Source organism: Trichomycterus rosablanca, chromosome 22, assembly GCF_030014385.1.
Source record: "Trichomycterus rosablanca isolate fTriRos1 chromosome 22, fTriRos1.hap1, whole genome shotgun sequence".
Classification (NCBI taxonomy): domain Eukaryota; kingdom Metazoa; phylum Chordata; class Actinopteri; order Siluriformes; family Trichomycteridae; genus Trichomycterus; species Trichomycterus rosablanca.
The window spans coordinates 886,878-909,168 of NC_086009.1; the positions used below are offsets into that span (position 1 = coordinate 886,878).

Genomic DNA, 22,291 nt, shown 5'->3' on the forward strand with positions numbered 1-22,291 from the left:
CCACCACAGTCCCGTTTTAAAGAGTTCTACGTATTTTAAAAAAAAACTCAGACTCATTCAGATACAGTGCAGCTTGTTTAAATCTTCAGTAATGACTTCAACCTTCTGCACTTCATTGTTTGTTTGTTTGTTTATTAGGATTTTATTGTCATGTTTTACACTTTTGGTTACATTCATGACAGGAACGATAGTTACTCATTACACAATATTCATCAGTTCACAAGGTTACATCGAACACAGTCATGGACAATTTGGCATCTCCAATTCACCTCACTTGCATGTCTTTGGACTGTGGGAGGAAACCCAAGTGGACACAGGAAGTACATGCAAACTCCACACAGAAAGGACCCAGACCGCCCCACCTGGGGATCGAACCCAGGACCTTCTTGCTGTGAGGCGACAGTGCTACACACTTAGCCACCGAGCCGCCTGCACTTCATTGTAAAGGTGTTTGTTTACATTTACAGCATGGTTAAGGGCCTTGCTCAGTCCATGTTTTTCTCAGTAAAATTCAACATGCTCTGCTGATAGGATGGAAAAACCTGAAGCAAGATTTTGACCGATGCCTGACTGACTGATGTTTTTGACTGATTTTTACTCCAAACGATGGATATTTTCAGAGATTTACTGCCCCAGTATTACTCAAGATGGATCAGACGCAGGAAGTTTTGATTAGATCAAGTTTTATTTGGAAGAAAATGAGAGCAAATACTGCACAGTACAGGAGTTGTGTTACACTGGTGCTTCACAATAATTCAGTGGAAGTGAAGGATTCTGACCTACGGTTTTCACACAAGCTCAGAGCTGAAACGTTTCTGTGTCTAAAGCTGCCACACTGCTAAAGCAAAATTAAATTCCATAGTAAAAAAAAATTAAAATACTTAGAAATACAGATCTTCAAATATGAACGGTTTGTTGTGAATGTTTGCTTTGAATTGTGTTTATAGCACAGAGAAGCGAACAGGCCTGTCACAATTAACACAATCACCTGATCACAGAAATGTAGGAAGATATTAGGATCATTAGCAGTGTAAATGAGCAGGAGATACAATGCAGTACAACAGAGGAGCAGGATGAGGGTTGTTGAGGACTGATTATCAGGAGCTAGTCTGCTAAAAGTGGCACAAGACAGAGGGTGTTGAAATAAGCTGACCTATCTGTGCAGGCAACCATCACAAAGCAATTGATGCATAAAGACAAGACGTGACATTGTACAGTTACGACTTGTTGAAAGAAGCACTTTGTTAGTAGTTAGACAAAATAAAAAACGCTGCTTCCTGTGATGAACGCATCTTTTAAATATTGTTTATTTATCTTATGATCTACAGAGCCATTTGATAGTGAATTCTATCATTTCTTGAATATCCCCTTATCACACTACACCATTAAAGCAATGCGTCCGTCACTTCAGGTCAGTTAGCATTAAATAAAACCACTGGACTTGAAATGATGACCTTACTTCTAAATAAATACAGTTCTATGTAACACACAGAGCATCTACTTCAAAACATCACTCAGCTTATCTAATAAAAATAAAACTCGTTGGGTGAAATGAACCAGAATAGAACCAGAAAAACGTCAAAATGCTTGGACTATAACGTCACACGGTAACAAAATAAAAGGGCGGGAAGGCGGGCGAGTGGTCAGTCGGTCTGCAGGAAGGGGGTAAATTTCGTTTTAAACAGTAAAATTTCTTAATAGTAGTTCATGAAGGGGACGGCAAAGGTGCAACCAAAAGTATTGAAGTTTTTATTGTTTTAAATACGCTGCAAGTTAGAATGTTCAACCAGTAATACCGACCTGTAGATGGAGCACTATTGTCATACTTAAAATTAAAACCGTTATTTTTACAAAGATACTGTTCTTATTTATTAGTTTTGTACTTTGCCAACAGGTAAATAAACAAGTAAAGAATTTTACCCTTAGTTTCATTAAGCATCGATCACATTTTCACTGAAGCGTTTCTCCTGAGCTACAGAATTAGCTGTTAAAAAGTAAACGGACGTGTCTAAAACAGAACGGATCTCATAGACCACAGAGGCAGACTGAAGAACATGCTAAAATTCTGATATTCTGATGTTCCAGTACGAGGGTTATATACGGAGAAGCGGCTGCACGTTTTACTGCTTCACACAGACATGAAAAACATCGACAGCTTTGCTAGAGCACTATTGTGTTGTATTAAATCTTTGTGTTATGCAGAATTCTGTGCACAGGTTTTTAATCGTCATGGGGGCTCAACCCTTGATGGGAGATTGTAGGCAAGTTCCAGGCACCTTCGGGAATATTAGTGTTTTAGCTACTACGCATTTGTGAACTAGGATTTATTTTTATTTAGTTTAAAGCCTCTCGGGCATATGACAGTACAGTACAGTATCAGGGATGTGTAATGTACCCTCATGGTACGCGTCTAAATACATAAAAAAACTCTGTAGAGTGGCATAGCAATCTGAGATTTCAAGCTCTTGGGTCCAAATCCCAGCTGTGCTATCGAAACACACCAGGCAGCCGCACAGTCACGAACTGCGGCCTCTGCTGCGACTCTCCGTACATGTTGCTGCTCTCCAAGAGACTCCGAGAGGCGGTGGATCTCCTCAGTCAGGCCGGAGGACATAGCGGACCTGACTAGAGCGCAAACCAAACCTCATTTCCTCTTACAAGGAGTGAAATGTGAGGCGTCAGCTGGAGAGGTGATTGAATAATTTGGCTTTGGCTGGTGCTAGTTTGTTTATCTTAAAGGAGTCAGGGGAAATTTAGGGAATCGTTGCTCTACACGCCTGCGTAAGAGAGTTAGCTTAGTGCGCATGCTGACTGTAGCGTTTTGAGTCGTTTGAATGGTGTGCGTTGGTATACTTCTCTATCTACGGAAGCTACTGAAACAGATACGATGTTATAAAAGCAGGGCGTTGCATGTGAGCTGCGTCGAGAGCTGGGGTGCTGCAGAAGGTGCCGGATTTTCACTAGGTTCCTTTAGGTGGACTCCACTTCAGTGAAGTAGGGTCGATTGTCTTTCCACTCCCTCGTTTGACCTCTTTGGATTTCCATTCATCGATCAGGTCCTACAAATGAAGAGCGAGAACAGAACAAGAGGGAGTGAGACGGTCGCAGGTACGAGCTGGACACCTGACAAAAACAAACACTGATAATATAGAGTGACGTCTGTGAGATCTTTTCCACTAGAACAGCAGCCGCTCTTCTGAGAAGCTTCTCACAAGACTTTGTTCAAAGTGTGTCTGTGTGTGGGAATTTGTGCCCCTTTACCTGTCTCTTCAGGACCAGATGTTTTCCTTTCCAGTACTTCAGCATCTGGAGCGACTGCAGGGTGCTGACGATGTCCACTGGATTCACGGCCGTTTCCTGACTGATCTCTGCTCAGAGAAACACCAAGCAGCTTTCAGAAACTGTACAGAACGGCACCTAAGTTACAAGCACTTATTACATCAGTGCTTGTTACTTCCATTGTGTTCATTTGTATTCCTGAGTAAGGTAGGCTTCTGGTTGAAGTATATTCTTTGCTGTAACTTGTTTTAGAATCTATCTTTGTAACTTTGACTATTAACTTGCTTAACTGTGCTAGAATTTAACTATTTGTAAGAAACTAAAGCTAGTCTGTTGCTGCATTAATCTGTGTTTTGCTGATTGGTTGGTGGTTTCAGGTGTCTATTGTTAGAGGCCTAGGTGTGAATTGAGGGGCAGGGCTAAGCTTAGTATAAAATTAAATCTCCGCTACAGACGTATCGGTCTTTACTGTCACCAGGTTTTAATGTCTGTCTGGACTGTTTAATTTATCTAACTTTTACTACTAATCTAAACTAAACTAACTTTGGGTAAGTACTATCAGTCTCTGACATTGTTTCATTTACCAAACTTATCTCAGCATGTGCTACTCAATCATTCCTGTGCTCATATCTCACAGACCCTGCAGACATCACAAGTCACATTACAGGAACAGCAACGCCAGCAACCTCATCTACCCCCAACTGTTGCAACAGACTCAAAGTGGTGGAATGAACTTCCTCTGTCTGTCCGAACATCTGAGTCTCCTGCTGTCTTTAAAAAACGATTAAAAACCTTCATCACCTTTTTACTAAGCACTTACGCTGACTTGTACTTATTTACTAACATTTTTTTTTCCATTTCAAAAAAACAAAACAAAAAAGCCCACTTTGGTTCTAACAGGTTTCAGCAGAGTTGTGTTCTTCGACTGTTGTTTACTAAAACTTGAGAAATGAAATGTTTACTATGGAAGCACTTCTGTAAGTCGCTCTGGATAAGAGCATCTGCTAAATGCAGAAAATGTAAATGTAAATGTTATCTCCTGATTTAGTCATTTCCCACTCCCCACTGCGAAAAAAGTTCCTAGTCTCTTTTACATCAAGGGTTCATTAACGTTTGGGGTGCGTTTACCTTTGATGGAGATCTCTTTTCCCTGGAAGTTGTGCAGGTAGCGCAGCAGCACTTCCTTCCAGTAACTTCTGTAGCTAATGAGACCCAGGTCAGATAGGGGACGTTCAGGGGAGCCCACCTTCTCCTCCACCTTCGACAGCAGATAACCTGCACACAGCGACAGCGACGGTCGTGTCTTTATAAGAAGTACAAATACAGCACACAGCAACCATGATTGCGCTAATAAACACAAAGTTCTGCGTTTTTATGTGAATATAAAGCAAATCTGGTGAAAAGCCACTTTAAAAGAGCTGCTGGATGACCGGAAAACAGCAGGAGCAACTGTTACTTTGAGAACAACAAGCAGTTTGCTGCTACACAAGTTTCTACAGACTATATGAACCTCTGCTTGAGGTTGAAATTAAACACGAGCATTTGAATCCATCAAAATCATGTCTTTTAATTCTATGCAAATCATGCATCTATTTTCTCTCAATTTAGCCATATCCATTTCCCAAACTGTATCTCTTTCAGTAGATTCTTTGCACCAAGAAAGAGAGCAGCAATGCGTACATAGAGTCACGCACCGCTCCTCCTCATTCACCATCTCTGTGCAGTGTCTCGACCAGCCAGAAGAGGCCGCAATTGCAGTAGAAATGAGGAATCCCTTCAGCTCACCCTCCCTCAGACACAGCCAATCGGTGCCCTAAATCGTTAGTACTCACTGAAGTCGATGAGCATTTTGCCGTAGCCCTGCCTCATGTACTGCGGCATGGTCAGGATACACGACACGTTGTAGTTCAGAAACGAGTTCTTCTCCTAGAAGAAATAACAATAATAAGAAACATCTGATCGTTTATACTTTTCTGTACCAAAACGAGGAGGCGCTGACTGAAAGCTGCTCCTGTCGGCTACCTTGGAGAAGTATCCGACGAGGTGACAGCCAGTGTTATCCGCCTCAGTCATCACGTAGAAGAGGAACGGCTCCACGTCGTAGTACAGAGTTTTGTGGTCCAGGAAGAGCTTGGCGAGGAGGCACAGGTTCTGACAGTAGATCTGATACAGAGCGAACAGCACGGTCAGGAATCAGGACAATCAGGACATTCAGGAATTGGAAATGACTAAATTTTGCATCAGACCGTGTGTACAATTAGGTTTGACTCTAATAAATACAAACAGAATCATAAAGGTTGTGTGTGTCTCGCTTTATCACACTCAGAGCGGGAATATTCTACAGATTGTATACAATCACTGACGTGTTCGCCTCGTTTGGGATCGTACCTTGTTCTTCTTACCGTCCACTTCGAAAACAGACACGGCACCTTTCCTGTAGATCTCATCGCCGGGCGGATGCTTCCACACACACTTGGCCTGCACGGGACAGAAGGCGTGTTTACGTTACGGCAGCACGAACACCATGATGCCCTGCGACAGACTGGCACGCCGTATAGAAAGTAATGCTGCCCGTTTCGTACCATGTGCCGTCGGAGGATGGTCTGACTCTTCATGTACTTGAGGCAGAACTCGCACATGTAGAGGCGTCCGAGGCGAGCGTACTCCTCCGGATACGGCGAGTGGTACCAGGTGTCCAGCTCGTAGCAGCCGAATAAGATGGTCTTGATCATGTTACTGCCCTCGGTCACCTGCCCCTGCAGACGAAGCTTCTCCTGCAGACAGACGGGAAACACACACAAGCAGGTTATAGAAAGAACAATATAAAAAGAAGGTAATAAAATTCCCAAAAAAGTCATTAATTGTTATCCATCGATATAAGACACTGATCGGTCTCTCACCAGATCCTCAGACGCTCGAGCCTGAGCTTTCCTGAACAGCTCCAGATCATAATCACTCGTTATGTTCTCCAGAAGAGGTTCTTGATTAGCACCGGGGCTCTGACTCTCATCCTACAGGAACATACACACACAGACGGACGAGGTTTAGAGGCTTTACTCTAGTGTGTCAACAAAATATGAACCAGGCGCTCGGGTGGTGTCACTGTGGAGTGTTCCAATCTCAGCGGAGCCACCCAGCTGGCCAGGCGTCTACACAGACACACTTAGACGTGATCGGGAGTCTCTTCCCACTGCACACGGAGTTTAATGTGGCTCTCCGTACATGATACAGGTCTGTGTGAGATCTCAACACTGACAGGTGATAAGAAGTGGTGCAGATTGGACACTTGCCTAAGGGAGCGTGTGGTGATCTGGCTCTCCTTGATCAGATCTGGGGATGTGTAAGCGGCAGCAGTTTCACAGTTGGGAACTGGAAATGACTAAATTGGGATATAACAAGGGGAAAATCCAAAAAAAGGAAAGAATATCATCCCAGCAGTTGTGTGCTGGTGTGAGGATGCTTTGCTGCTTCAGGGTTTGGGTACCATGCCATTATGAACTGACCCATACGTTCTGCTCTCTACCAGAAAATCCTGATGAACAATGTCTGGTTACCAGTTCTCTGCTTGCACCACCCCCACGCTGTCCCACCATTAAGCTTATAATAAAGGACTCACAGTGTCTTTATCTCTCTGGTCCTTGCGTGTAGGAGAATTTCTCTTCTTCCTCATTTCCGTCACCTTCTCTTTGTACTTCATCTGCCAGAAAAAAACTTTAAAATCAGCGCTCAGAGCCCGGTCGAAAAGAAATGAACATGTGAAATGAATCAGCCAGGATATGTCTGATGTCTAGAAGTAATTTCACCCCTTTTCTATACATTCAAATCCCCACTGCTGGCAGGAAACCCATAGAGAGCTTTAACATGTATGGAGGATCACGCTAGGCTCACTGTATTATACTGGTGACCATGTCGGCGCCTCAAACAGACAGTAGAGGTCACTATTGAAGCAGAAATAAAGGGATTCCACATGCAGAATACACCCTCAGCTATCAGGGCTGGTTTATTGTCCTGCTTTGCCACCCTGAGTGCCCCAGCAGATGAGATATCGGTCGGTTACCTGATGCCGGGTGGAGTGTCTGTTTTCCTCCTGGCTCTGTGATAACGTCCTCTCGTCCGTGGGTTTATCTCGAGAATTCGCCTTCACCTGCAGAGAAGTACGAGGGCAAATAGTTACACACAAAACAGTATTATTTGGGCTCACAAAGCCTTCCTAGTGCCGGTCCCAAGCCCAGATAAATAGAAGGGTTGAGTTATGAAGAGAAACCTGGGTTTTAGGGCAGTAGTAGCTCCGTAGTTAAGGTGCTGGACTAGTAATCAGAAGGTTGCTGGTTTAATTCCCACTACCGCCACTGTTGGGCCCCTGAGCAAGGTCCTTAATCCACACTTGCTTGCATTGTATTCAGTTATAACTGCAAGTTGCTTTGGATAAACACGTCTTCTAAATGCTGCAAATGTAAATGTACTTTAGCGCCCCCTAACGGAAGCAGCCGAAATGAATCATTGATTCATTCAATATTTAAAGCTGCACTAAAATCATCAGTTTAAACATAATGGTCAATACCTTGCACTCATCTGCTGATAGATTGTGGTACAGTGGACAGCCGGAGATGGAGAAGTGCCTCTCGTGCTTCCCGGTCAAGTGGCCTAAGGAAAAAAAAGGTAGATGAAAAAGTAAATGCCCCCTTTCTGATTGACCTCTGTTTCTTGTACCTGTATATGTTACACTGAACAACTTCATCAGACATGAACCGTTGATTTAAGGTCTCGCCAGGGCGCCAGACTGAGACTGGGCCGCTCCAAAACCGTTCATTCTTATCAGGTAGCGCCACTGCTATGACCTGGATTTGAACATGAGCGGTCCTATCAGCCGGCCAGAAATCTACACAGACGTGATCTGCTATGTCTGGGGGAATGGCTGAAGCCCTGTGATGGACTGACACCCTCTGTCTCACAGCCAGTGCCCGCCAAGACCATGACCAGGATAAAGTGGTTGACCTTAGTGATCTCAGCCAATGAATTTCCACTCAGCCCTTTAGCAGGCCAGCTATTAAAATTGATCATAACAGCTCTTACTGTGGTTTGCTGGAGTCCTAGAGTGTTAAAACAACGTTCCTGTTGGGTGCGGAGCGTTTATTTACCCATGGAGTTGCAGCCTGGCGTGGGACACTTCATGTTGAAGTTGTAGCTCTCGTGGAAGCGGCGACGTTTGGGCCGGTGGGCTTGGCAGGCCTCTTTGATCGACAGCTCTTTGGCCAGCCTCTCGTCGTTGGAAGCGTTCGGGCTCGACACGTCCACGTCGGACTCGGAGGAGCGGAGAGGTGGAGATTCATCCCGCTTCACGTCGGATACTGTAACCACAGAGAAGGAAAATAATCAATGGTGTTACTTCTACCTGTGTTTTATGTCAATAATAATATTATTTCCTGAGCAAAAATGAGATGTCAAAATATTTATTCATTCATCGTCTAGTTAAAGACCGCTTTGTCCTGGTCCAGGACTTTTACTGCGACCCAGGCAACACAAACAATGCACCAAAAAAAAAAAACATAAAATATTATGTATTTATTTTAAAAAAAATGTAAATAATTGTATTAAAATTTCAGTAAATATTAGAATGGTTGTATTCAAAAAAGCATAAGAGTAAATGAATTAAGTATTAAGTATTTTTTTGTTATTGTCTAGAGTGCAATGTATTCCCTGAATGAACAAAGTTCAATGTTCTAAAGAAAAAGAAAAAGGTTAAAGGCACTGTCAGAAAAGATTGAGAAAGCTTTGATGTCTTTTGCTTGTAATGCCTTTATAAAAATAAAATAAAAAAATTAATTAAAAAAAGTAGCGATCTGGTCCCACTGTGGTTAACAAGGTGTAATGTACAGCCTCCACAAGGGGTCGTTTGTGTGCAAGTGCATTTTGCGGTTATGTGCCTGTTTCATTCATTTATTTAATTATTATTATTTTTCTCTTGTGACCCACCTTGGAGTAGGGAATCCCACATGCACCCCTTTATGGCCACAACTGACCAACAACATGCACAAGCACATCTCAAACTGGTTGCATGATCATGACTCTTTTGGCATGTGGGTGGAACAGCATGAATTTTCAAGTCCGCAGCAGTTATGAGATGCAATCATGCCAACACGGACCAAAATCTCAAAGCACAAAATCCTGTAACAGTATAAGTATGGCGTTCCTAATAAAGCGGCCGGCGAGTGTGAGCATGCGTGTTTGAATGATTCTGCCCACATACAAACAAAACAAATAAAATAAAATAAAGAAAATCCACAAATGAACAAACATAAAAGAAGGCAGATGGATTTCAGATCCTCGCTTGATGTTGTTCCTCCTACCCGGCTCTGAAACCTCGCTGTGCTGTTCGGTTTCTGGGTGACTCTGTCGCAGCTGGTATTTTTTGGGCACGGCTGATTCGTCCTGCTGCTGGCTCCGGGTCACACGGCGCACTGAAAAATCTGCCACCTCAAGAGAGGCTGAAACACCCAGACAGACAGACAGAGAGAGAGAGACAAGCAGAAACAAGCTGCTCTCTAGACAGGAACGTAGAGAAACAAATCCTCTGATCCGCCAGCAACAAAGAAAACAAAAAACAACGGAAGCGCTTCACAACACACCGGCAAAGAAAATACACACCGCATCTCCACTCAGTACAAACCAACAGCCAGGAAATCATGAACGTTTTTTTACATGAATTAAAAAGCCTCCAGTAATTCTGAAGTCTTTCCTGAACGTGGTAAAGTACCTTGGGAGCTCTGGCTGAGTCGGAGTGAGGAGCGGGTGATGCGGGTGTGCTTCACTATGTGGGCGTCACTCTCCGAGCTGTCGGTGTGTTCAGCGGAGAAATCGGAATCCTCTGTACAGTCAGAACTGCTGCACACGTTCCTCTAAAGATAAAAGACAAAAAAGGAACCAAAGTCAACCCACACACACTTTTTTTAATTTATTTTTCTTTTTTTCAGTTTTGATTTTGGGAACAAATCCACGGACAATTGATGTGGCATTACAATTCCCCCAAAAAACCTAACCTCAAACCTAAAAACTCCACCATCCTTCACAGCAGTAGCCGATGGTCGCATCCCTGGAGCATCAGATGAGGTCGATCCATCAGCCTGTCAGGACCTAAAACAAATAATGCACTTCTACTGCTCCAGAGACCTATAAAAGTGTGCTTTACACCCGGTTCTCTCAATTACAGTCCTGGATAAGTGGCTATGCAAATTTTCTAAGTGTTTCAGCTAGAATCAAACAGCCTAAATCAGGACTTATTGTGTAAGTGCGGCAAATGTTTAAACTGTGCATAGCAGCAGGCCTTGAGGTCCGGGGCTGAGAAACAGTTCTTTACTTCACCCCAATTGATGCATGGCAGTGTGCATGATGATTTTAGGCTTGATGGCATCTGCTTGTTCATGTAAACTCAATTTACATGCATCACAATATCAGTGAGCTTGTCTGACCTCAACACTGAGCTGTTGTTGCTACTAGATGACTTCCTGGGGGTTTGGTGACTGGGATATTTAATATAAAGATGCATAAATTAATATAAATCCTCACTAAATGAAGGAGCAAGAATAATAAAGTTATTTAAATGCGATTAATATTCCATCCTGCATCAATTCCGTTTATTTTCATTTTCTTCTACATCTGCTATGTAACAAACATGCAATACCAAACTAACTAATATATTCTAGTTTTCTGGACTTTAGTATTTTATAAATGATGCATTATATAGATTTTAATCCCATTTTACACATTAAACATTGTGTCATAAATCTTCGCCCCCCAAATATTTATCACCCAAACACAACACACTCAGGTCAGTTCAAACAAGCCGTGCTCACCTTACTTCGACGCATTTCTGTACAAAAATCCTTTTATTCTCCCTAAAACTCTTTAATTCCAAATATTTACATCCAGCAGAAACAAAATATAAATTAAACTATATAGTTTTAATCTGAAACATTGGCTGCGTTGTTCTGTGTTTGTGTAGGTTTGTATACACAACATCCGGCAATACACTTCAAAATAAAAGTCCCTGAGGTTCAGGTTTCAACGTTCTTTTTTAGTTATTATAACGTACATTTCACTCTTCCGTGGCCAAAAGTATGTGGACACCTGACCATTAGCTTGTTGGACATGCCATTTCACAATTACAGAGACCTTTGTATGTGTCAAAAAAAAAAAGTGTGTCTATGTGTGGGAACTTGTGCCAGTTCACTTAAAAGACGACAGCATTGATTGATCGTTTTTATAGAGATTGCTTTGTGCAAAGGGTTGCAGTCATGCTGGGACTTCCCTAAACTGTTCCTGCCATGTTTGAAGCATGTGGTTTCCTTTATATGATTGATTTATTGCACCTATTAGCAATCGTGGCTGAAGCACATGGATTTAAAAATAGAAGGGATGTCCCAATTTTTTGTTCATATCGTGTTTTCTTGGTATTTTTGGTAAAATATATTTAAATAGACATAAAGCTTAAATATAATAAATTTAATAGTTAGTTTACTGAAATGTATTACTTATTATTTATTTATTATTATTATTATTTTTTTATAATTCTTATTTTTACTTTATCGATAGAAGCCAGCCATGACGTCAACAACTGCCTCTGTCTCTACTGAGTCTGCGCACAGGCGTGCTCGCGCGAGCGCTCCCTGTATAAAAGCAAAGCGCGGCGCTCTGCTGGTTCTCTTTCAATCGGACCAGAGACAAGATGGTGAGTTCAAAATCAACCCTGCTAACGCTATCCGTCATCAATCTCAACCATCCTGTCTATTTTATACTTATAATCTATTACAAACGTTTGTTCTGTATTATATTAACGCGTTAAAATTCGTTTTTATTGCTCGATGTGCGTATTAATAGTGATTCTTCTGGTTTCTAAATACGTGAGGAGGGGAAGGAAATGGCGGCTCTGAATGAGCGTGGCATTAGCTTAGCATAGGTTACAGTTCAAGTCTCCTATTATAGTGAAAAACGTGGGCCGAATTAGTATTGGATTTTAAAACATTTAGTTTATTAGTGTATTTTTCTCCTGTAAACTGTTAGGCCGTATCCTGAATGGTACAGATGCTCAATACTTAACTTAACGTTCACCTAGATTTAGTCCCAGTCTGGCCTGGTTACATTTGCAACTTTAAAACACATTTGCAGGTAAATTAGCTGAATTGGGACGGTTTTGTTTTATTTAAGGCAAACATCCCCGTCATTCATGCCTTTTGAAAAGTCAAATATAAATTATAATGGCAATTTATTAATTAATTAATGGCTTTATTAGTAATTAAAACTCAAGCATGTACAGTATTATGATCCTATTCTGAATTCTGCACCTGAATTGACTCTTCCACATGTGAAACACTTAGAACCACGTGTTCTAGAATCTGATTCTGATTCTCAAGGGACGAAATGTACTGCAGAAGATCAGACAAATTCCAATCAATATATAGCCACAAAATGTAAAATCATTATCTCTATCAATAACCTGACGTTTAGTTTTTGTTTATACTACATCATGGAACTTGGAATTTAAGATGAGGTCTTGATCGTGTGAACTGATGAGGGTTCCATACCTGTATTGATCCCTGGTTATTGGGTTGGATTCAGAATAAAGACGATCCCAAAATCTACACATTAACTCTTTCCATTGGATGTTTGGACACCCTATAACCCATATGGTTGGGGACTAATGTGATATTATCCAGGAAACGAACACGTCTTACGGTTTTCTAATCTCACCCTGTCTATATTTTTATACTAGTTTCTGGTACAAGCCTTTATTGGGATGTTATGCACATGAATACAAGCCCAAACTGCCCTATGATGCATTTTATCCATCTCTTACAGTCTCACCGTAAGTTTTCGGCTCCCCGCCACGGCTCTCTGGGCTTCCTGCCCCGCAAGAGGTGTCGCAGACACCGTGGCAAGGTGAAGAGCTTCCCCAAGGACGATGCCAGCAAACCCGTCCACCTCACCGCCTTCCTGGGCTACAAGGCTGGCATGACCCACATCGTCCGTGAGGTCGACAGACCCGGCTCAAGTGAGTTACTGTTGCCATTATTAATTTTCTTCCTCTCAATTGCATAACTAGAGTATGATTATAAATAACCAATATGCCAGTGATGATCCCCTCGACGGGCGGACATATTTGGGCCCTGTGCCCCTGCTGAATGTCGAGCACTGAGTGCAGTCGTTTTTATACGCATGATTCAGACTTACTACTGCTGGAGTTCTTAAAAGAAATGTATTTTATTTATTTATTTATTTACAGAGGTGAATAAAAAGGAGGTGGTTGAAGCGGTCACCGTTGTGGAGACGCCACCCATGATTGTCGTGGGCATTGTGGGATACGTCAGGACCCCTCGTGGCCTGCGTTCCTTCAAGACCATCTTCGCCGAGCACATCAGTGATGAGTGCAGACGCCGCTTCTACAAGAACTGGTGAGCACTTCGAAACTCACGTTAAAGGAAATGTACTTGATCTAAAGCTTTCAATTCTTCCGTGTTGGAGCTGAATTAACGAGCCTAACGACTGTACGTATTAGCTCCGCTCGGGTGCCTCGTGCCCTGAAGAGCTGTGGGCTCCTCTGGCCGGTGGAAAGAGCTCCTTAGAAGCTGAGCCATGAGCCCGAAAGGCACCTTGGCCGTCTATCGCCAACCTTTTTCCAGAGGTCGGGGCTGTCGGTGCTGCCCAGCCTCCTTCCGCTGACCCGCCGGGTCATGAAGGGACTGTGTGCCAATTTTCTGCTTGTCTCTCTTTCTGCCATGCGTACCACGCGTGTTCAGGTACAAGTCCAAGAAGAAGGCCTTCACCAAGTACTCCAAGAAGTGGCAGGATGAGGAGGGTAAGAAGCAGCTGGAGAAGGACTTCGCCTCCATGAGGAAGTACTGCAAGGTCGTCCGGATCATCGCTCACACGCAGGTGAGGTTCTAAACGTGGCACCTCAAGTGGGTGAAAAGCTGAGCTTGCTCGACTTCGCTGACCTGTCCGGTTCCTCTCAGATGCGCCTGCTGCCCCATAGGCAGAAGAAGTCCCACCTGATGGAGATCCAGCTGAACGGTGGCAACATCTCCGACAAGGTGGACTGGGCCCGTGAGAAGCTGGAGCAGTCCGTCCCCATCAACAACGTCTTCACCCAGGACGAGATGATCGACGTCATCGGGGTCACCAAGGGTCACGGATACAAAGGTGAGAACTCGACCCGTGCGACTCCGCGGTCTTGCCGTGCGCAAGGTGATGAGAACCATGGATCCAGCGTCAGGCGTGTGGCGCCCGACAGACATGAGGAAACGCCCCATGCTGCCTTCCTTCTGAAAGCACTTCAGAGATGGCGCCTGCGGTTCGGATGCGACGTCCGTAGGCTTGACGATCCCGTTTTCTTTTCAAAGGCGTGACGAGCCGCTGGCACACGAAGAAGCTGCCACGCAAGACCCATCGTGGTCTGCGCAAGGTGGCTTGTATCGGAGCCTGGCATCCTGCTCGCGTGGCCTTCAGCGTGGCTCGTGCCGGTCAGAAGGGCTACCATCACCGCACGGAGATCAACAAGAAGGTTTGTGTGCTGATCACGCTGCCCGTCGAGATGTGCGGCAACTGTAGATCGATTCGTCGGTTGTAACTCGTGTATTTGTTCATCCAGATCTACAAAGTCGGTCAGGGTTACCACACCAAGGATGGCAAAGTGATCAAGAACAACGCCTCCACTGACTACGATCTTTCCAACAAGAGCATCAACCCACTGGTGAGTTGTGAGTGGTACTCTTCTAATTCGATGGCAAGTTCTTATTTGAACTGGAACCATCCAATTAGGCAAACTTCATGCCGTGCGTAAGGTGATGAGAACCATGGATCCAGCGTCAGGCATGGCGCCCGAAAGGCATGAGGAAACACCCCATGCTGCCTTCCTTCTGAATACGCACGATACCGCCGCCTTTCGATCGAGGCTCAGCGTTCGTACCCTGAACCTGCGCTGATCCTCTGGTCTCTTTTTGCAGGGTGGCTTCGTGCACTACGGAGAAGTGAAGAACGACTTCCTGATGCTGAAGGGCTGCGTGGTCGGAACCAAGAAGAGGGTGCTGACCCTCCGCAAGTCCCTGCTGGTGCAGACGAGCCGCAGAGCCCAGGAGAGGATCGACCTCAAGTTCATCGACACCACCTCCAAGTTCGGCCACGGGCGCTTCCAGACCATCGACGAGAAGAAGGTCTTCATGGTGAGTGTCGGTGCGCCGGTTCAGGTCGCGATGGAAACCGTGGTGCAAGCAATAAGCTTGGTGAATAAATTCGAGCTGGAAATGTACGCAAGTCGGACTCGGCGTCTTGACCGATTAGTGTGGTGGTTATCGAGCCGCACGCTTCAAACCTGCGCACTGTTCGTAACCTGTTTCAGGACCACAGTCTGAAATTTGGGTTCCATTCCAGTGCTAAAGAAACGCTCAGTGAGGCAGGGGAGTACCGCTGGTCCGTGCACAACTCCCTGTTCACTCTCTGTCGACACGCCCGAGCATCTTAAGGATCGAGCCGTCACTAGCTGCATCTGTGGTACGTTTGGACCACGTTTGACCGTGTGTCTCTCTTTCTCCTACAGGGTCCCCTCAAGAAGGACCGCATCGCCAAGGAGGAGACGGCCTGAGCGTCCTGCAGCTCTGCTCTGTGTGGATTCGTCCGTCATGTGGCTCTGTGGAGATTTCATTAAAAAAAAGAGAAAATACATTTACTGTTGTGATGTTGTCTTTTCTGAGCTGTAATTACTCACTGACCACACGAGGGAGATATACTTTATCGGTCCCGAAGAATCTGCCTAAATGATCAGATGTTATTTTGTTTATGCATCCATATGGTAGGTGTAGCTCAAAATGCCTGGTGAGGGGGGTGTGATTACTGATTGTAGCTGGTGACAACACATGGTACCTTGTTGGGTTAAATATCAGGAATGAGAGTTAACAAGATGCCGGTGATCCATGTAGCTAACTGGGTGACTTTAAGGACCTAAAGTTTAAAATCGGCTCTGATGAATCAAAGTTGGGGAGTAAACCCAAACTGTCCCTTTGTGGTTAGAACAATGTTCTCGATGGTCACCGGTCATCCTAAAGGTCTTAATCAGAACCCCAGCAAGTGGACATTTTGCACCACTCTCTAACCAGGATAAATAAGAGGGCCGAGTTGGAAAGGGCATTTAAACGTATGGATCTGCTGTGGCTTTATTTTGATCCACTCCTTCATCCTGGTCAGATGAGTGCTGGGTTTGGAGCAACCTGAAAATATACAAGGCACAATGGGGAAAAAATAATGTTTAAAGTTCTAAAGAAATCTCAAATATAAACATGCCAAACTCCTGGCTGGTGGTAATAAAACCCAAACCCCAGGAACACCTAGCAGGTGTGCGACCATGAAATGATTGTTTTATTTTTACAGAACTGACACTACAGACCCTGCTCCATAAGTCTGCTCTAAAATACAGACAAATTTAAAGTTGTGTGCACCTGCTTTCAAAACTAGATTTCTTATACGTGACCCAGTGAGACTTGATGGTTTCTAAGATCAAGTTCAATGACCACTGGACGGGAGTGGTTTAGGGTTGGGATGAGAGACCCTGGTATAGAACATAGATTTAAAAGTGGACTTTATAAAGAAGCAATGCTGAATACAAGCTTATAAAAAGTCACGAGTTCTTGGAAGAGTTTCATGAACAGAATCATGAGGTTCCTAAAATTCTCCACTAGGGGGCAGATTTTCTAACAAATTACACCAACAAGCCGCCTAAAACTGCACTGAATTTAATAAAACTTCAAATATTTAAGTATAATAAGTATATTAAGTTTCTTTTTAAATTATGTAATTTATGAGATTTGTTTATTTAGTAAAAATACTTTTGTCTTCTGACTAGTCACATTTAGTCACAAAAAATAAAAGAAATTATTAAAATAATGACATTATACTTTTTGACTCCATCACTGGTGATAAATCACACACTTGAAGAAAATGTAATATTCAGTAGATCGATAAAACAAATAATTAACGCTGTACGGATTACTGTTAACACTAACAGTGTTCCACACAGTGCTTCAGTCAGAGCATTTTGGACTGTATTTTGAATTTGACTTCTCAGTATTAATCAAATCAGGGTCTGAAATGAAGGAAAACATTGCAACAGCTGTTCTGCAGACACAATAACGTGTTATTTAAAATAAAAGAAAGAAAAAGAAAAGAATGAGTGAAACAATGTACGGAACACTGTTACGACACGTTAACGATTGCAGTCTAGATTCACCAGCGTTTGTTATAAACTGCTGGATAACTTATACAACTATCTGAATGAATAAATACCATGAATTTAAAATAAATATTTAAAATAAACAGCTTTATATTTAAATATCAAACGCGGTTAAATCTACTCACCTGTGTTTCAAGCTAAATCACCTCACCTGTAGCGACCGAGTCCTCACTGAATCAGTTTGGTAAGAGGAATCGACTCTAAGATTTGGACTCGACTCTTTTCTCGAAGTGTGTGATCGAGGAATCGACTCCCAGCGCCTGTAGATGTAGTGCTGGACTGCTACATGAGTCCTTGAAACTCGGGTTTGATCCTCACCTTACTGTCTGTGAGGAGTTTAGCTTATCCTCCATGTGTCTGTGCAGGTTGTCTGCAGGTACTCCGGTTTCCTTTTACCTGTAAGTGATCAGTGAATGTTGGCCATGAAGTGTCCAGGGTGCCTGGGTAGCACCGGACCCACCGTAAGCCTAACCAGCATGATGTGGTTAGTGAAAATAAATGAAGGCTTTGTGTTGGTGTCAAGACAGGTTATGGATTGCACATATGATCCCAAGAACACCAAACCCACAATGAAATATGGAGGAGAAATGGGTCAAAATTAGGCCACAATACTGTGACAGCTATTACAATTTTTCTTACTGTAGTGTGAAGCTGTCTAATCATTTATGCCAACAAATGCAATATTTCTGATTCTGAACACAAATGTAAATGTGGGATGTGAACATGAGCACACAGTATGTTAAATATTTGTGTCCCACCGCTGTACATTTCCACATCTTTATCATTGGAAACCCACATGAGATTCTCCACAGTTAGCATAAACGTTGTGTTTGAAAACTTTTCTCCTGATTAGCAGCTTAAAACAGACTCATTAGTGTTTGTGTTCTCGTTGACGGTGTGATCCGGCGAGACGAACTCGACTAATTAAAGCTCTTTGTCCTGGCCGACAGTGCACAAGTGCTTCCCTCGGTGTTTCTGTTGAGGCGCTGTAATGAGGAACCCTGGAACGTTCACAGTTTCTCTCTCCTGCAACAAATTCACATTTAAATCTTCATCATTTGGATGTAAACAAGGCTTGTATGACGGCACCCATTAAAAGTCTGTTGGTCTTGTATCATATTCCTGGAGGGAAAAGCCTCCCAAATGTTTATCTCATGCAAGAATAAACTTTATCTGGATTGTGGGAAGCAATCAAATAACAATAAAAACCCAAAACACCCACAGACATCTTCCATGAATAAGAGGCTGCTGGAATACAGAGGCTGTCCACAGCTAAGTGAGTTTTACATAACCTTGTACTGCCTTGTAGGTAATGCACAAAAAGAAGCTCCTGTTCTAGGCAAGAGCTTTTTAGCCACTTAACCCATGGTCGTATAAAGCTTGCTTGACTGTAAACAGTGTTACCCATGTTTCAGCATCTTCTACCTAATGGCAGACTTGTTTCTGGTTGTATAATGACATACCAAGCAAGCAGTGGTGCACACCACACTAGCCCACCAGCTTTGGAATGAACCGGAACATCAACTGAGGCTTTCTTGACTGACAGCAGCGCCCAGCCATGCAAATGCGTGAACAAATCCCCATACACAGACTTACTTCAAAGTCTCATGAGAAGCCTTCTCAGAAGAGTGGGTGTTCTTTGTTTTTGAAACAGGATGTCAAGCCAAGCTCACAGTCAAGTGTCCAAATACTTTTGGCCATACAGTGTTTTATGAACAGTAATACGATTCATTACAGTTCCGCGCTTTGTATAAATAATTCATTTTTATTGCATCATTCATTCATCTTCAGTTGCTGCTGCAGCCTGGTCAGGGTGGTGGTGGGTCAGGAGCCTGTCCCGTTAACACTGGGTGTAGAACAGACAAGGTACTGATCCTTCGTACCGTGTCCCACCTTCCTTTCTCACCCAGTGTTATAATCACAGTCACGTTATGAACGCGTTCCTGGTTCCTGCAGACGTGGGTTTCATGTCTGCTGCATTGTGCCATCAGTGATGGGAGCTTGTTACCATGGAAACAGTTTCCTTAACTCAGAAGTCCTCAGCAGATCTTCTTCTCACCGTTAGATGGAGTGATGAACACAAGAGCAGCTTCTCTCAGGGTGCAGGGAGCAGCTGAGCATGCTGGGAACTCATCCATCAGTGGATGTACTGTTCTACACTGCGTGGGCTAAAGTACGTGGATCAACCACCACAAAGTTGCTGGACACCCTGACTGAAACCATAAACATGAAGCTGATTGCCTATAAGGTTTTACTAGATTTTGGAGTGTGTCTGCAGGACTAATTATTATTACTATTGTTATTGTCATTGTTATAAAATTATAATTATAACTATTATTATTACATTATTATTGTTATCATTATTGTTATTGTCATTGTTTTAAAATATTATTATCAGCATTATTATTATTATTATTATTATCAGTATTATTATTATTATCAGCATTATTATTATTATTATTATCATTATCAGCGGTATTATTATTATTATTGTTGTTATCATTAGTTATTGTCATTGTTATAAAAATATTATTATCAGCATTATTTTTATTATTATTATCAGTATTATTATTATTATCAGCATTATTAGTAGTAGTATTATCATTACCAGCATTATTATTATCAGCATTTTTATTATTATCAGCTGTATTATTTTTATTATCAGCATTATTATTAGTAGTATTATCATTACCAGCATTATTATTATCAGCATTTTTATTATTATTATTATCAGTATTATTATTAATATTATTATTATCAGCATTATTATTATTATTATTATCATCTGTATTATTTTTATTATTATCATTATTATTATTATTATTATTATTGTTATTATCACCATTATTATTATTATTATCATCATTATTATTATCATTAGTATTATTATTATTATTATTATTTTTATTATCAGCATTATTATTATTAATATGATTATTATCACCATTATTATTATCAGAATTATTATTATCATTATTATTATTATTATTATTATTATAACCATTATTATTATTATCACCATTATTATTGGGCCAGGTTAAGGTACTGGACTAGTAAACAGAAGGTTGCCGGTTCAAGCCCCGCCACCACCAAGTTGCCACTGTTGGGTCCTTGAGCAAGGCCCTTAACCCTCAATTGCTCATTGTGTAAGTCGCTTTGGATAAAAGCGTCTGCTAAATGCTGAAAATGTAAATGTAAATGTATTATTATTATTATCACCATTATTATTATTATTATTATTATCACCATTATTATTATTATTATTATTATCACCATTATTATTATTATTATTATTATTGTAGTTAATATATTTAGCAGGATGTCAGTATTAAAGTTAAGATGATTGACTGCTGTGTTTTTGACAGGCGTGTAAAAAAGCCGCACTATTACTGCAAGATTAAAAGTTCAGTACTTTATAATCCTGTCCTGATAAAATGATGTAAATAAAATCACCTGGCTGCTGAAATCAGGGACTGAAATCTTATGTTTAATTTCAGCGTGTATGAAAGCGCAGCGGTTAATAATGTGAAGAGTGCAGCATTAATCAGGAACAGAGTCGTTATTACCTGATGATTGATTTCCTCTGTGAGCTTTTATCGCTGTATTCTAATGAGGAGCTGCGGAGTGAGGAGAGACGGATGAAGCTAACGTGCAACATGACACCAGGGGAGGAAAAGTCTGAATTAATACGAATAAGATAAGAACAAGCACAATGTGAGTGAGAGACGGAGAGAGGAGCGATGAAAGATAAAGCAAGAGGAGGAGAGAGATGATAGGTGAGGATGCACAAACTTGATGGGATGGTTGGGAGTCCTAAAAAGCAAAATTTTCCTTGGATGGGATTCCCGTCTTCCCTGTCATTCAGAGCACCGATAGTCTGTTTCATATATACAGACCAGAGGAGTTAATCCTCTCATCCAAAAATAAATAATAAAACAAAGAAACTCGCACTAGAACAGCGTTTGTTCCCCCTGGGGTTCGACTTTTATTCATCAGAACTTGATGCATTCGAGTTGAGGATCGTTCTGTTGTGGCACCTTTAAGATTTCATTTAAAACAGCAAACAGTACACTCAAACGAACCAAAATATAAAAAATATTTCAAAATAAAATGATGGCAAAGGCTGAAAACTAAATTCATACACTTACATACAAACCTCCAACTCAAAACTCAAAAACTGGAGTCATTTGGTTTAAAAAACAAAACAAAAGTACATGAACGTGGATATTTTTTAGCTTTATACTTACTGGTTTCTGAAGAACAGGGTTTATTTATTAAATGTTTGTAAATTTCTAGCATGCATTTTGTTTCTGTATTAACGCTGAGTGACTTAGCTTCACGTCTCGATGCTAATTTCCGTTCGAAGTTCGGCGTCCTCGACTTTTCCTCGCTCTCTCGTCCTTCCTCCCGCCCTCAGGTTCGGAACGGAACTTCATCTTTGCGGCCCCTCGTCGGCCGAAGGTAAAGGAGCAGGAGAGAGTGGACGGGGCCGGAGCAAAAGACGAGGAGGTTCCATTATGAAGAATACATTTTCCTCTGAGGTGGAGAGTCTGTCCTTCCAGCGACTGTTTGGTGGTTGTCTGTTCTCGTCCCTCAGTTTTTGTTTGTTTTTTGCCACCAGGTTTGATCCTGATGTTCCATCTCGTCCTTTTTTTTTGCACTTAAGAAAAGTCTTAATAATTATTTAGGTTAGAATATAAAATTATGACGTTATATGAAGGACGTGTATCTTTGTTTGCA

At 42.1% G+C, this 22,291-nt stretch overlaps 2 protein-coding genes and 3 non-coding genes across 6 annotated transcripts; 4 read left to right on the forward strand and 1 right to left on the reverse strand.

The window, feature by feature from the left end:
* Nucleotides 1-666: 666 nt before the first annotated feature.
* kat7a (K(lysine) acetyltransferase 7a) lies at nt 667-11,239 on the reverse strand. Of its 2 annotated transcripts, XM_062984951.1 has the most exons (15): nt 11,130-11,239; nt 10,034-10,175; nt 9,627-9,764; nt 8,418-8,627; nt 7,841-7,923; nt 7,337-7,423; nt 6,896-6,976; nt 6,180-6,290; nt 5,862-6,053; nt 5,668-5,757; nt 5,302-5,442; nt 5,112-5,205; nt 4,408-4,554; nt 3,262-3,368; nt 667-3,059 (listed from the first exon to the last, which is right to left on the reverse strand). In XM_062984951.1, exons 1-15 carry the CDS (start codon nt 11,142-11,144, stop codon nt 2,961-2,963), a joined length of 1,737 nt encoding a protein of 578 aa, XP_062841021.1. In that variant the 5' UTR covers nt 11,145-11,239; the 3' UTR covers nt 667-2,960. The 2 variants fall into 2 exon arrangements, with proteins under 2 accessions (XP_062841021.1, XP_062841019.1); XM_062984949.1 differs by lacking the exon at nt 9,627-9,764.
* Nucleotides 11,240-11,947: 708 nt separating this feature from the next.
* On the forward strand, nt 11,948-15,990 carry LOC134300249 (large ribosomal subunit protein uL3). The gene is made up of 9 exons (XM_062984960.1): nt 11,948-12,004; nt 13,132-13,324; nt 13,556-13,724; nt 14,070-14,205; nt 14,286-14,472; nt 14,673-14,833; nt 14,921-15,022; nt 15,276-15,491; nt 15,866-15,990. Exons 1-9 carry the CDS (start codon nt 12,002-12,004, stop codon nt 15,908-15,910), a joined length of 1,212 nt encoding a protein of 403 aa, XP_062841030.1. The 5' UTR covers nt 11,948-12,001; the 3' UTR covers nt 15,911-15,990.
* On the forward strand, nt 14,510-14,605 carry LOC134300443 (small nucleolar RNA U83B). The gene has a single exon (XR_010007365.1). It is a non-coding gene; the product is annotated as a small nucleolar RNA U83B (small nucleolar RNA).
* LOC134300442 (small nucleolar RNA U83B) lies at nt 15,106-15,199 on the forward strand. The gene has a single exon (XR_010007364.1). It is a non-coding gene; the product is annotated as a small nucleolar RNA U83B (small nucleolar RNA).
* Nucleotides 15,643-15,777, forward strand: LOC134300438 (small nucleolar RNA SNORA54). The gene has a single exon (XR_010007360.1). It is a non-coding gene; the product is annotated as a small nucleolar RNA SNORA54 (small nucleolar RNA).
* Nucleotides 15,991-22,291: the final 6,301 nt, after the last annotated feature.